The sequence below is a fragment of the Moschus berezovskii genome, chromosome 18 (genome assembly GCF_049115385.1).
Source record: "Moschus berezovskii isolate FMDL1 chromosome 18, NW_MosBer_1.0, whole genome shotgun sequence".
Taxonomy (NCBI): Eukaryota; Metazoa; Chordata; class Mammalia; order Artiodactyla; family Moschidae; genus Moschus; species Moschus berezovskii.
Genome location: NC_142477.1, coordinates 43480049 through 43496447, shown reverse-complemented (window position 1 = coordinate 43496447; position 16399 = coordinate 43480049). Strand labels below are relative to the sequence as shown.

The window sequence follows — 16399 nt, the reverse complement described above, 5'->3', positions numbered from 1 at the left end:
TGGTTGTCACCTCTGTGAGATAGCAGAGACCAGGGATTCTGCCAAACATGTTACAATACATAGGACAGGCTCCCACAACAAAGAATTATCAGGTCCCAAAATTCCAATAGTGTCAGGGTTGAGAAAGTCTGATCTAAATGTACCCAAGCTGAAGTTCAATGATTAACCTGTGTAAATGAATTCTGCATTATTATTAGCAGCTTTTTTGCTAATCATCCTTAAGGATGGAATTTTAGATTTTACATATTTTCTAAAAGTTCTCATAATTGCTTTGTGAAAAATCGCTTGTGGAATTACCTAGACAAGAGACTTGCGTGTAGAAAGAACATGACTTTGTCATCTTCATAGCTTAATTAACCAAGTAAACCTACTCTTAGGACCCACCTACAGAATGTACCTTCACTATTTTAAAATCAAATATCTTCACATCAAGGCTAAATATCACTGGGAGTGGAGATAAATGAGAGACAAGTGTTTACTGGGTAGAGTTTCAGTTTGGGAAGATGGAATGTTGGATGACAGTGATGGCTGAACAATAATAAGAATGCATTTAATGCTACTGAATTGCACATTTATAAATGGTTAAAATGGTAAATGTTGTATTTTACTACAATTTAAAAAAAAAGACTACTTAAACAGCAGGTATTTTAAAACTCTGGAGGCTAACAAACCTGGCCTTTTTTGTTTGGTATAGGCTTATTTTAAGGGTAGTTACTATTGTTATCCACGTCTTTCAAAAAATACACAAGTTTGGAAAACACCCTTAATTAGAGCCTTAATAGAATTGCCTATGCCAAAGACTTTGACTGTGTGGATCACAATAAACTGTGGAACATTCTGAAAGAGATGGGAATACCATACCACCTGACCTGCCTCTTGAGAAACCTGTATGCAGGTCAGGAAGCAACAGTTAGAACTGGACATGGAACAACAGACTGGTTCCAAATAGGAAAAGGAGTACGTCAAGGTTGTATACTGTCACCCTGCTTATTTAACTTACATGCAGAGTACATCATGAGGAACGCTGGGCTGGAAGAAGCACAAGCTGGAATCAAGATTGCTGGGAGAAATATCAATAACCTCAGATATGCAGATGACACTACCCTTATGGCAGAAAGTGAAGAGGAACTCAAAGGCCTCTTGATGAAAGTGAAAGAGGAGAGGGAAAAGGTTGGCTTGAAGCTCAACATTCAGAAAACAAAGATCATGGCATCTGGTCCCATCACTTCATGGGAAATAGATGGGGAAACAGTGGAAACAGTGTCAGACTTTATTTTGGGGGGCTCCAAAATCACTGCAGATGCTGACTGCAGCCAGGAAATTAGAAGACCCTTACTCCTTGGAAGGAAAGTTATGACCAACCAAGATAGCATATTAAAAAGCAACGAAATTACTTTGCCAACCAAGGTCCGTCTAGTCAAGGCTCTGGTTTTTCCCGTGGTCATGTATGGATGTGAGAGTTGGACTGTGAAGAAAGCTGAGCGCCAAAGAATTGATGCTTTTGAACTGTGGCGCTGGAGAAGACTGTTGAGAGTCCCTTGGACTGCAAGGAGATCCAACCAGTCCATTCTAAAGGAGATCAATCCTGGGTGTTCATTGGAAGGACTGATGCTAAAGCTGAAACTCCAATACTTTGGCCACCTCATGCAACAAGTTGACTCATGGAAAAGATTCTGATGCTGGGAGGGATCGGGGGCGGGAGGAGACAGGGACGACAGAGGATGAGATGGCTGGATGGCATCACCGACTCGATGGACATGAGTTTGAGTGAACTCCAGGAGTTGGTGATGGACAGGGAGGCCTGGCGTGCTGTGATTCATGGGGTTGCAAAGAGTAGGACACGACTGAGCGACCGAACTGAACTGAACTGAACTGAATAGAATTTGCTGAGGGGGAGAAAATTCATACCAAATTGTGCTAAAAAGTGACTGAAAAAAACATTTCAGAAAAAAAAGAAAGTATATAATCTCATTTAGAGGAAAAGAGAAGCCTCATCAACTGTACGTTGTTCTCTTTAATTTTAGCAATATTGGAACAGGTTCCTTACTTTATCCCAAATAAACTCACATTTATGCTTCAGTGCATGTGGAAAACAAAGCTGTCATCCCTGCTGTGGTCCTCTGACAGCCACAGAGCATTGGGATGGGCATGGAGGCCATTCCAGTGAACATGTTGCCCTCCTATTAGCCTCTATGGTCTATTCAATACCACAGCCCAGGTCTCCCATCAGTCACAGAACCCTCCAGGCAACCTACTCTCTTTTCAGTGGTGCACATCTAATCTACCCAATATTATTACTCATGGAATCAACTTCATTACTCCATCTTCACCATAGATGACAAACTTCAAAGTGAAAGTTGCTCAGTCTTGTCGACTCTTTGCAACCCCATGGACTGTCCAGGCTCCTCTGTCCATGGGATTCTCCAAGCAAGAATACTGGAATGAGTTGTCATTCCCTTCTCCAGAGGATTTTCCCAATCCAGGGACTGAACAGAGACTTCTGCATTGCCAGGCAGATTCTTTATCATCTGAGTCACCAGGGAATATTATTATTACTTATGGAATCAACTGTTTCATCTTTGCCATAGAAGACACACTTCAACATCGAATTAAAAATCATATACTCATGTACAGCAAAAACCAATACAACATTATAAAACAATTATCCTCCAATTAAAAAATATTTTTAAATCATATACTCAAGAAATAATAATATCGTATAAAATAGAATGCAAGTACGACTTCTTCCTTGTTTTTAACTGTTGCAAGCATAATATTTTCCATTTATTAAAGTGAAAGTCGCTCAGTCATGTCCGACTCTTTGCGACCCCATGGACTATACAGTCCATAGAATTCTCCAGGCCAGAATACTGGAATGGGTAGCCGTTTCCTTCTTTGGGGATTTTCCCAACCCAGAGATCAAACCCGGGTCACCCGCATTGCAAGCGGATTCTTTACCAGCTGAGCTATCAGGGAAGTCCATTTATTTAAAAATGTAAACAACAAAGAAAGAGGAGTTTATTTTGAAAACAAATCCAATCCGTCTTAAGTATCTCTGAAAAGAGATAGTTGGCACCATTTTATACAAGTGGACTTATTCACAAAACAGAAATGGAGTCACAGATGTAGAAAACAAACTTATGGTTTCCAGAAGGGAAGAGGGGAAGAGTTAAATTGGGAGGCTGGGACGGACATATACACCTTATGACATATAAAACAGGTACTAATAAGGACTTACTGTATGGTACAGAAACTCCACTCAATGCTCTATAAAGGCCTACAATGGGCAAAGAATCTAAAAAAGAGTGAATACATGTATATGTATAACTGATTCACTTTGTTGTACACCTAAAACTAACACAACATTGAAAATCAACTATATTCCAATAAAAAAAACATTTTAAAAGGCCATTTAAATTTGCCATGTGTTCAAAATACTGGATATTTGGATTTCTACTATTAAGATTAATTTCACAAACCACAATACTTTTCCTTTCATAACTTCTGCTTTGTAGGCTTAAATGTAAATGCTTTTAAATATTCAATTTCAATAACACTAATAAACTCTAAGAGGCCAAAAATGAAATAGGCATAATTTTATATAAATTGTGATCTCAACTCTGTATTTCAAAACGTACATTTTTTTTAAAAGTCAGGAGGAAGCCAGAAATCCGCTTTTAGAAATTCTTTGTTTTCTTGGTATCCTACAAATATGAAGCTAATCTTGGATATGAAGGATTTAAGCTAAAATTTGAGAATCACCTGGGCTATTCTTGCCTTTCCTTGAATTCTGTGAGTCTATGTGCTATGTGCAAAAAAGTCTAGTTATCCAGTCTAGACCTCATTCTCATAGTGGGGTCTGGATGGAGGGAATGATTCCATTACAGCAGTTCAGTGCCTTAAAGAATGGCCACAGGGACTCTCACTCCCTGAGTCCACTTGTCCTTGGACAGACCCAGGAGCCACTCACCTTTCTGCACACACTGGACATTCTTTACCTCAGGGCTCCACTTAAGGCTGGAACTACAGAGAAATGTTGAAGGACCTTCCAAGGATCTGCTGCCCGAACAGGACATGGTCACCTTCTCGCCAATGGTGTAGAAAGGTTTGTGGGGATGACTCTGTATGCCACCCATCAGTGCGGGCAGAACGCAGGCAATTTCTAAAGAGAAAAGAGAGCAGAATACAAGGTTCCTTGCTTTTCTGGACCATCTTTTTAAAAACGACAGCCCTGAATGGTGCTGATACACTTGTTCTGCTTTTTCAAATTAGAAGACAAGGTAGAAGAGCTGTGTTCTCGCTCAGGAGGCCCTGAAAGACATGTCCCACCATGCCTGTCATGTAGTGATGTAACAACTGAAAACCAAAACAGTTCCCACCCCCTCGCCCCTGCCGTCAAAGTCATATGACAACTTAAAACGCATAAGCATTATAAGGTCCCCAAGCCCAGCCTGCTGTCAAAACCAGGCTTTTCACAGCTGCCACTTCTCTCTCTCATCTGGTGAAGTCTCAGCAAAATTTTCCCAAGAGCTGTGTTCATTTGCATATCAGGGGGGTCACACAGAGTCGGATACGACTGAAGTGACTCAGCAGCAGCAGCAGCAGCGTATATCCAATTAGATATTTTGCTATCTGAAATTTTTAAAGAACCACCTTGCACCTTGCAAACATAAAAGTGTTAAATCTTTCTTGGTTTCCCATTTCTATCTTTCCTTATTCCATTACAGTCATTAGTTCCTATCTTCTACTTAAAAAAAAAAAAAAAAACAAGGAAAAAAATGAAAAACATGCATAACGGTAGAAAGCAAGTCAGAATTCATGACTTAAAAAATAAAATCTTTCTAGTGGGATTTTGGACAATATCCTACAAAGTCCTGCTCTATTTCTGCACCATTTTTATCAGAACATCCATTCATTCATTCAAAATCAGCATTTATTGAGGGCCAATATTTGGCCAAGTATGTTGAATGTTGCTAGGGACACAAAATATTGGTCACATACTCCGCCTTCAAAAAGTTAATAATCTAGCATCAGAACTGTTTATTTCTGGCCATAATATATCTGCCAGTTTCACAATAATTCTCCCACTAAGACATATAGAAGGCTGTAAAAGTTATAAGAAAAACTATTTCTGAGAGCATCAGAGAACAATCAGAGCAGTGGAAATCCCAAGGTATAAGACTCTAGAAAAAATGAAAGTCTAAAGCAGTGATTACAACATTTGATAATGCTTTTGTCCTTGAAGGTATCTGTACATTTGAAAAAAAAATTTTTTTTTGTTAATGTGCTGAAGGGCTGCTAAACTAAGGAGAAAGCTGCAGCTCAGAGGCTGAATAGCTGCAGAGAGTTTTTAGCAGTCTCACAGGGCTAAGAGATCAAAAATTAAAGTCCAGTCCTGTTACAAAAGAGGAGCCTCAGTAGAAATCCAATACTTTCCCTTATGATCCCTTAATGGTTATAACCTAGGATAAAGGTAAACTGGACATAAATCAGCCTTGTTCTGGCCAGAAACAAACCTAATTTTTTTCTAGAGAAGGATAACATCATGCAAGTCTCAAATTATTTATTTTTTTACAAATAAAGTCTGGCATTCAATTAAAACTAATCTAATATTCAAAAATACAATAGAAACAGATCTACAACAGATCCAGATGATGGGGCTAACAGACACGAACCATGAAATAACTATGATTAGTATGTTGGAAAAAATTAAATAAAAGAGGGAGGGTTTCAACAGAGAATTAGAAAGTATAGAAAAGTGGACAAATGGTTTATCTGGAATTGGAAAATGAAATTAAGAATTCAATAGAGTTCTTGAAAGCAGATTATAACAAGAGTACTGAGAATTAATAAACTAGAGTATAGATCAACAGAACATACTTAGAATGAAATAGAAAGGGAAAAATTGATGTAAAGCAAAGAAATATAGGGCATTCCCTCATGGTCCAGTGGTTGAGACTTAGTGCTTCCATTGCTATAGGCCTGGATTTGATCCCTGGTCAGGGAACTAAGGGGCTTCGGCTTCCCTGGTAGCTCAGATGGAAAAGAATCTGCCTGCAATGCAGGAGATCCAGGTTTGCTCCATGGGTCAGGAAGATCCCCTGGAGAAGGGAATGGCTACCCACTCCAGTATTCTTGCCTGGAGAATCCCATGGACAGAGGAGCCTAGCAGGCTATAGTCCATGGGGTCACAAAAAGTTGGACACAACTGAGTGACTAACATTTTCACTTTCAAGTAACTAAGATCCCAAAATAAGCAAAAAAAGAAAGAAATGTAGCGCGCACACATACACATATATATACACATGAATGTATATGTGTAAACATTGTAAAAAATGTCTCATCTATGTCTCATGAGCAGAGGTGGGCAAGAATTAGACAGCAATATTTAAGGAAAAAGGTGAATAATTTTCTAAAATTGACAAGAGACATTAAAGGATAGGTTAAAAACTGTTTTGAAGATCAACCAGGACAAAGAAAATCACACTTAGACACATCAGAGTAGAGTTGCTTCTAAAAAAAAAAAATAATAATTCTTAGAAACATCTAGACCAAAACAGTATATGATTTCCAAAGGAGAAACAATAAACCTTAAAGGTGACTTCTCACTAGAAAATAATGAAGTCAGAAGGCAATGTAAAAAAAGTCTTTAAAGGATTTAAAGACAATAACCGCTAACCTAGAATTCCTTACCCAGTAAAAATATCCTTCAAAAGTAAAGATAAAATCAGAATGTTTCAGATGAACAAAGAGTGGGACAATTCCTCACCAGTAAATACACAATAAAGAAAAAGAAGCTCTTAAAGCAAAGTAATCTTTTCAAAGAACTGACTTTTAGCTTTATTACTCCTAGCTAGGGAATATTTATTAATACTTTCTATTCAGTAGTACTGATATCCTATTCCTTCTGAAAGACTCTAGGGTGGAGAGACAGAGACCAAAAAAAAACAGGAGAATTTCCAAGTCATTAAGAAAAAAACTAACAAACCACCAGAAAAAAATGCCCAAAAGATTAGACAGCCATTTCATCGTAAAAAAGTATCCAAATGGCAATAAATATATGAAAACAGGCTTAACGACATTAGTCATCAGAAGAAATACAAATTTTAAAATACAAATTATAAAACAAGATACTGCTACACACTCACCACTATGGCTAAAAAAAAAATTTTAAGATAGATGTTATCAAGTGTAGGTGAGATACAGAGCAGTCTTGACTTCTTGGATTCTGTCCAAGATGTAAATTGGTACAGTCACTTGGAAAACTGGTGTGTTGGTTTAGTCCCTAAGTAATGTCTGACTCTTGCAACCCCATGGACTGTAGTCTGCCAGGATCCTGTATTCACGGGATTTCCCAGGCAAGAATACTGGAGTGGGTTGCCGTTTCCTTCTCCAGGGGATCTTTCTGACACTGGGATTGAATTCACATTGCCTGCATTTCAGGTGGTCTCCTGCCCTGCAAGTGGATTCTTCACCAAAACTGGTAGCATACCAAATCTAAACGTGTGTGCACCTGATCACTCTGATATTTCACTAATAGGTATGTACTCAAGAGAATAAAAAGTATGTGCGTGCACTCAGACTTTCCTCACACAGCACAGAACAATCAATATAGGGAAAATACATCCCAGTACTGCTGTCTATCCATCTGCTGCAAAACCTTACATTGTATACAGTTGAGATGGAAACCAGAGAACAGTGTTGTGATACAACATGCAGAAGCACTTACTCAGATACCTACATCTAAACAGACTAGGATCCAAAGCACTGAGGAAGTAGACTGTAGGAAATCCCTGCTAACTGAACTCTGAAGCATGTCTTGACTAGAATTGAGCACTGGCTAGAACTGAGCTCCCTAACCTATTCTGATTTACCCCAGAAACTTTAAAATTGCAATTAGGATTTCCCTGGTGGTCCAGTAGTTAAAATTCCAGTAGTCACATGCTGCCAATGCAAGTGATAGTGGATGAGATCCCACATGCCATGTGGTGCAGCCAAAAAAGAGTAAAAAAAAAAAAGGAATAAAAATGTAGCAAAATGTGCCTCATCTAACAGGACCACTAGCTACTACAGAAAGCTGAGGATTTTTTCAAGGTACTCCTGAAACCTGACTGGGATCATATGAGCCTTTCAGAAAAAAAGAGATCAAGACAGGAGCATATGATGAGTAGCTATTTATTCTGATTTATTCCCTTCCACTCATCTTAAATGAAATACCACAACCAAGGCCACTTACTTTGACAATGCATTTTCCCAACAAGCCACTGCAAATCTTCTCCACATCTGGCAACAGGGTCTCCAACCAGAGAGTATCCTTCATTGCAAGAATACACTATGTTTTTCCCAACAGGAAATGTGGCACCTTCATCCTAAATAGAAATAAAAGATGGAGAGAGGAAGAATACATCTCTTTTGCATTAATAAATTGTTTCTTTAGATATATTCAACCTATAAACCATGACTTCTGTAATCATTAGGCAACTTACATTCAAATAGCTCACTTTGAAAACTGTCCATAAAATCATTTTTTCCTGTACAGTCCTAATTAACAACACTGATACCATCATTAATTGAAATAAACATATTAATGCCACTATAGTATAATTTATTGATTTCTCCCCAAATGAAACATTGTACGAAACAGTTTATCAAAATTATTTTAGTGGATACTGCCCAAGTAACTTCTCTTATACCTTCAGAAAGTCTGTTTTCAGATTTTAGAAATGTCTTTGTCAGTCAACTCTTCCTAGTGAGGTGTTATGGGCTGTCCACTAGCAATCACGCCCAACAAAAGCCATTATGAACAGGGAGAAATGTTTACATCTTATCAACATGTTCATGGAAGTCTGAGTTTCCCACTGATGACTTTTAAAAGAAGCATAATGTTGCTCTTCACCCACCACCCTCCCCTGCCCCATCGTGTAAGAGAAGTATTGCTGGAGCTGAGTCAGATTTGAGGACAAGTCATTAGCTTATAGGAGAAGGCAATGGCACCCCACTCTGGTACTCTTGCCTGGGAAATCCCATGGATGGAGGAGCCTGGTAGGCTGCAGTCCATGGGGTCACAAAGAGTTGGACACGACTGAGTGACTTCACTTTCACTTTTCACTTTCATGCACTGGAGAAGAAAATGGCAACCCACTCCAGTGTTCTTGCCTGGAGAATCCCAGGGACGGGAGAGCCTGGTGGGCTGCCGTCTATGGAGTTGCACAGAGTCGGACATGACTGTCATGACTTAGCAGCAGCAGCATTAGCTTATAATGCCAAGAGGTGAGATTTCATGGTGAAGCAAGCAAGAAATCTGAAGTCTGAGCCTTGAGGGAATCATTATGCTTGTTTGGTTTCTCTACTGATGCCTTTCCTTATCCTTTTAGTTCTCTGCTACTCAAGGGGATGGTGAAGAAAATCGGCCTGGAAGAGGACTTGCAGCTGGAACAGCTCAACTGTTGGCATTAGAACAAAATTCTATGGAGTCTTGCTTCTCACAGTCGTGCTTCTCTTCCTACTCATCCTGATCCATTCTGCCTCCATTATGGGAGTTGGTAGGAAACACAGCACCCAGATTGGCATTGAGATTTGCAGAAAATGGGGAAAGATAATTAATCTGCTTTGGTTCTAGTCCCTAAGCCTTCCTCTTTCTTGCAGAAGGGACCTCTATATGAGAAAGTCTAAATCAACAGTGTTTAAACCTGGCCATCTCTGTCAGAATCACTAGCAGCAATTTTAAAACAAAGAAAAAAGATTCTCAGGCTCTACCCTAAACTTACAAAATGAGGGGGTGGGGAGAACAAAGGTCAAGTAATAATCGATTGTTCAGTTCCCTGGGTGCCTGTGAGGTAGCCAGTCCACAGGACAGTGTTTAGAACCTCCAGTTCTTTACAGGACACCACATGCGCTGCAGCTGAAGACAGCACACACACCTCTGAATAGTAACCTACATTGGGGGAAATTTCAGCAAACACTCAGTGAGTATATGATCAAGGGCCTGGCATTTGAGAGACAGAAACAGTCACGGAGAAAGCAAGGCTGGTGGCACTGAGAAAATCCTGATAAATAGTAACTCCTATGTGAGCACAAAGAGACACTTACTGGGGTTTGGAGCCAAAGTTTCATCATAACAAGGAGTGAGAAGAGCACAAATTAATATGGCCCTAAAGGCAAGAAAGTTCTCCAGAATGACAGTGGCAGATGACTCGTGTTCCTTCCTGAACAAGAAAATTGCTCAAAGTACAATGACCCATATCTCAACAGACACTGTCTAAATGTCTCACTGGCTCCTGGAATAAACAGAATGCTTCACCCCAGCCCCGGGAGTTATGAAAAACTTTAAATGACTCCTTTCAATGGGAAAAATACGGAAAGTTCTCTATATTGAAAACCTTGCTTATAGATTCCTACTTTCATGTTCAGAATGGAAAAGTTTAGCAACCCTCTGGCATGATTACATTTCTAATTCATTGGGTGGTGATATTGATTTCCCTTACCATAGGAGACACACTGCCTTCTGCAGAATTCTAATCACCTGGGGCCAAAGAAGAAAAGTCACAAACTAAAACCCTCGCTGATTAAAAGCTAAAATGCACAGATAAAGTGTTTTTAGCACTGCTTCATCACAGGAGGAGGAAATAGATTATGAACATCAGTAGAGAGTCAGAACTTGGAGCAAAGAGGACACATAAAGAATAAAATCTCTTTCATAACCAACTTGAACAAATCCGTCTTTCAAGGCAGGAGGTGATGAACAGAATTTTGTTGGAACCAAAGACAAGGGAAAACAATGTGGTTCGAGCAATCTGAAAGGAAAAGGAAATAAAACATAATTAATGTGATGGATTTTTCTACTGTCAATAAATATTTTACACTACAGTGAATTTTTCATTTGCATCTGAAGGGACTCCATCATGTGATGTGATGTGATATTTTGCCATTCTCAGAACCAAACATCTGATCACATCCATGACAGAAAAACACAAACACAAACTTGAGCTTCCAAAAGATAACAACCAGGTCAGTAGTGCAGAAAATAAGCATAAAGAAAAGAGAGAGAAATAAAAGTGACTGGACAACACACATCCTTATATGACTTCTAGAGGACATCCATCTAACACTTCTTTTTCTCCTGCTGTCTGTCTCTTAAATACTTTAAACACAGAATTAATTCTCTATTGAAAATAAGGGGATTCAAGTTCGTGATCCTGGAGGAGAGATAACACAAAATAACCACTTTTGACTGAGCGCTCACTATGTGCTAAGCACCGTGGCAGATGTTCTAAAAATGTGTCTCAGCTCAAATCACATGCAGAGTAACCCCCTAGGATAGGTGGGAAAAGTCTCAGAAAGTCTGAGTAACTTGTCCAAGGTTATAGAGTAAATATACCAGAACTAGATGCACATCGAGTCAGTCATCATCGTTCAATCGCCCAGTCATGTCCGACTCTGCAACCCCACGGACTGCAGCACGCCAGGCTTCCCTGTCCTTCACCATCTCCCGAGGTTTGCTCAAACTCATGCCCATTGATGCCATCCAACCACCTCAGCCTCTGTAGGCTCCTTAAACTTATGCTCTTTATACCTCTCACAAGGCAATCTCTGCTGCTACTGCTAAGTCACTTCAGTCGTGTCCGACTCTGTGCGACCCCATAGACGGCAGCCCACGAGGCTCCTCTGTCCCTGGGATTCTCCAGGCAAGAACACTGGAGTCGGGTGCCATTTCCTTCTCCAATGCGTGAAAGTGAAGTCACTTAGTCGTGTCCAACTCTTTGCAACCCCATTGACGACAGCCTACCAGGTTCCTCTGTCCATGGGATTTCCCAGGCAAAAGTACCGGAGTGGGGTGCCATTGCCTTCTCCAGGCAATCTCTAGTAGGGCTCAAAATCATTGAATTAAAGCAGATCCCTGTGAGGCTCCCGGGCAGGGAGGCCTATTTTTGTCCCCTGTTTCTTATAGGCAAGACTCCAGCCTCCATGTCCTTCCCTGAGGGCAGATTTAAATAGTTGCTAATCAGGGGAGAAGCAACCAAGAAAACAGCTGAGGCAAGACTAAAGAGATCCATCATTTGAGAAGAGATGAAGAGAGTACAAGCCGGGTCCACATCCTGATCTTGTCAGAGACCCTGCCCTTGGACGTTTGTTATAAAACTCCCTCAGCAGACCCTCTGGGCTTGGAATACATAGTTTCTTGAGGCAGGAGCCTGCTGTGTCCTCCTTTGCCTGGCACAGTAATAAAGCTATCCTTTTCTACTTCACCCAAAACACTGTCTCCAAGATTTAATTCAGCACTGGAACAGAGAGGCCGAGCCTTTGGCATCATAGTCATGGTAACAGTGACATCCATCATTAGGCAATGATTATCAGTGGTGCCTCTGAGGTCACTCTTTCACCAATATTAACTCCACTCCAGGAACATGAAATCTGAAGGGAAGCCTTACAAATGGCCTCTGAATGTCACCTCCTTCTGAGCTAAGTTCCTTATATTCTGGGGAAACTCAGAAATGTGTAAGCACAGTTTTCCTTTTTGTACTAAGGAGGAAGAGGATATTTTCTCTCTTCTGAGCACCAAGAAGAGTGAGAGTTCTCTCAGAGCTTCCTTAGGAGGCTCCTGTCCATCCAGCTTTACGTCTGCGGGCAAGGAAATACACCCGCTGGGGCCAAGGCTCCCTCAGAGACCCTCGCCTTCCCAGAAGTCTGTGCCCTGAATGCAGCTTTCTCCTCCTTCCAGACTTCATATGTTTGCCAGCTGCCACAGCCAAGAGATGGGACTTCCCAGGTGGCACTAGTGGTAAAGAACCTGCCTGCCAATGCAGGAGATGTAAGAGGCACAGGTTCAATCCCTAGGTCAGGAAGATCCCCTGGAGGAGGGTGTGTCAACACACCCCAGTATTCTTGCTGGAGGCACCCAAGACCTAGGAATAAGGCATCCCATCTCCCTATGGTAATAGCACACACCCAAGCACCTTACATTTTCATCAACTCACATGACCTTCAAATTATCTTTGTAGAATGCTAACCCCTGATTCGGAGAAGGCAATGGCAAGCCACTCCAGTACTCTTGCCTAGAAAATCCCATGGATGGAGGAGCCTGGTAGGCTGCAGTCCGTGAGGTCGCTAAGGGTCGGACACGACTGAGCAACTTCACTTTCACTTTTCACTTTCACACATTGGAGAAGGAAATGGCAACCCACTCCAGTGTTCTTGCCTGGAGAATCCCAGGGACAGGGGAGCCTGGTGGGCTTCCGTCTATGGGGTCACACAGAGTCGGTCACAACTGAAGTGACTTAGCAGCAGCAGCAACCCCTGATTAGAAAAGGTTAATAAGGACAATGTTAAAGAATGGGGTGTGCCATAAAGAATTCCAACCCAGGGGAACAATTCAGCAATGAAGCATTTTCAAAGATAACTTTTGTGAGATCCTGATCAATAGGAAGTCGGTATCAGACAACTGGGTTAATCAGTGAAGATGTTAACCATCTCAAATATGTGCTTGATGCTTCATCCAAAGAAAATAAATAAGAGGGAGTGGTAAATCTGAAAATAATACAACTATTATTGACTGCCTACTATGTGCCTGGCACTGTACTAATTACTTTGTGTTCTTAACCTCATTTAATTCTGACAACTTTCTGTTATCACTGTATCTACTATTTTTATCCTGATTTTAGGGGTGTGCAAGTAACTTGCTCAAGGTCTCAGAGCAGGCAGGTAGCAGATCTGCTTGATGCCAAAGCTGCTGCTCGCATCGACTGAGCCAGACCACCTCCCAGTTCCCCAGCCTTTTGTAACAGCTGCTTCAGGAAAACTTGAAGCACACACATGAGGGCTTCCCAGGTGAGGCTAGTGGTAAAGAGCCCAATTGCCAATGCAGGAGATGCAAGAGATACAGGTTCAATCCCTGGGTCTGGGAGATCCCCTGGAGTAGGAAATACAACCCACTCCAGGATTCTTGCCTGGAGAATCCCCATGGACAGAGGGCTACAGTCCATAAGGCTGCCAAGAGTCAGACACAACTGAGCGACTTGAGCACATCTAGACAAAAGAACAGAGGAATGGCATCTAGAGGTCAAGGCACCCTCAGTGATTCTTACTTCCCACACGCCTCTCCCGTTCAGCTGACCCCAGTGTTAAACACCAAGCACTCCCTGATAAAATCATCATGTAGGGTTTAAGTTTTTCAATAGCAGCCGTCATGTATTCCATGCTTCTGCAGAGGGCATTGAGCTTTATGTAATTGCCAGGAGGTCTGGACTCCATTACCGCAAATGCTCCAGCTCCTCGTCTTCACATTGCCTGGTTTCTGAGGTTTCTCCAATGCAGGATTTCCCACCTCCACTGGGAGGAGGGTTATTGCATTCTCGGCTCCTTGTTTTCTTCCCTTGAACACAGGGACCCCAAGAGGACCAGCAGTTCCACCCTCCATCTACCCCTCCTGCAAATAAGAGAGAGATTTTTTTGGAGAGAAAGATTTCTGAGCTTAATAGTAAGCTTTCTGCTAAGTGGTTTTTGAGGGAGGGGACAATCCGGAGTGTACTCCCTTCACCCTGGTCACTGAGGTCTTCCACAATGGCCAGACTGCCTCTGCACACTGACTAGAACTGTCCATATTAAGACTGCATTAACAAATTTCTTGCCACGATATCTTAAATTAGTGTATTATTTTACAACTATTTTCAAAGCACTTCCACATGCATTTCTTCATTCATTTACTTCTCACAAGAATGAATGGAGGTGGCCAAGAGGTCTGTTAACATTTTCATTTGATAGGCATGGAATCCAAAACCAAGTGGTTAAATGCTATGTCCAGTGCTTTACGGGCAGCCGAGTGCCACATCCTGACTGTAATTCAGTCTTACAGCTGAATCCAGGCTCTTTTTTTTATCACCTCACAGTCTCTCAATAAAGGCACATAAGGTCTTATTGTTAAAGCAGTGATTGTGTATCCAGGTTGCCAGCCCTAGGGTTGGAGCTGTATAACATGAGGAAATATGCAAGTAGGAGAAACGTGTCTTCCTCCTGTCAGCATCTTTCTTCACCTGCAGGTACCTCCTCACTCACCCTGGCCACCTTCCACCTCAGGGCTGGTTCCTGTCTCACAGTTTTCAGTATTTTCCCCATCATGTTCCTTGGGGGAGATAACACAGAATTTGAAGCATATACTAAGAACTTTGCTTTCCTAGTTAGAAACTAATCTCAGGAACCACTCCCTCAAAGCATTGTTTTCTGCTAATAGAAGGGGATGTTTACGGCTCCTTAGCTATTTCTACTGCGTGACCTACAGCCCTCTTACCCTCTTGCCCCCAACCCTCACTCCTCAGTACTGTACACACCGAAAGTAAAATAATTTGTGTAATAATTTTCCCCAATCTTCCTTACTCTTTCTTCCACAATTAGAAATTGAGTTGTGTGTATGTGTGTGCTTAGTCGCTCAGTCATGTCCAACTCTTTGTGACCCCATGGAATGTAGCCTGCCAATCTCCTCACTCCATGGGGATTCTCCAAGCAAGAATACTGGAGTGGGTTGCCATGCCCTCATCCAGGGGATCTTCCCAACCCAGGGATGGAGCCCAGTCTCCCTCATTGCAGGCAGATTTTTTACCATCTGAGCCATCAGTTGAAGCTCAACATTCAGAAAACAAAGATCATGGCATCTGGTCCCATCACTTCATGGGAAATAGATGGGGAAACAGTGGAAACAGTGTCAGACTTTATTTTTGGGGGCTCCAGAATCACTGCGGATGCTGACTGCAGCCATGAAATTAAAAAATGCTTACTCCTTGGAAGGAAAGTTATGACCAACCGAGATAGCATATTAAAAAGCAGAGACATTAGTCTGCCAACCAAGGTCTGTCTAGTCAAGGCTATGGTTTTTCCAGTGGTCATGTATGGCTGTGAGAGTTGGACTGTGAAGAAAGCTGATCGCCGAAGAATTGATGCTTTTGAACTGTGGTGTTGGAGAAGACTCTTGAGAGTCCCTTATACTGCAAGGAGATCCAACCAGTCCATTCTAAAGGAGATCAATCCTGGGTGTTCATTGGAAGGACTGATGCTAAAGCTGAAACTCCAATACTTTGGCCACCTCATGGGAAGAGTTGACTCACTGGAAAAGTCTCTGATGCTGGGAGGGATTGGGAGCAGGAGGAGAAGGGGACGACAGAGAATGAGATGGCTGGATGGCATCACCGACTCGATGGACATGAGTTTGAGTGAACTCCGGGAGTTGGTAATGGACAGGGAGGCCTGGCGTGCTGTGATTCATGGGGTCACAGAGAGTCGACACAACTGAGCGACTGAACTGAACTAAACTAAGAGCTTGATGTTTTATGAGTGCTACTCCATTCCTCACCAGCAGGAGGAGCTTCCGGTTTAGCAAATAGCTGTAAATCAACCGGTCAAAGGAATGAATCAC

The 16399-nt window shown here is 41.6% G+C and overlaps 1 protein-coding gene across 1 annotated transcript in view; it reads right to left on the bottom strand.

Moving 5' to 3' along the window:
* The window catches only part of C7 (complement C7), a 61744-nt gene that overhangs the window by 9100 nt on the left and 36245 nt on the right, over window positions 1–16399 (bottom strand). Inside the window, exons 12-15 of the mRNA XM_088827667.1 lie at window positions 14251–14422; window positions 10706–10793; window positions 8237–8369; window positions 3971–4162 (exon numbers count right to left, since the gene is read on the bottom strand). Coding sequence (XP_088683793.1) covers window positions 3971–4162; window positions 8237–8369; window positions 10706–10793; window positions 14251–14422 — 585 coding nt within the window. The remainder of the gene's footprint in view (window positions 1–3970; window positions 4163–8236; window positions 8370–10705; window positions 10794–14250; window positions 14423–16399) is intronic.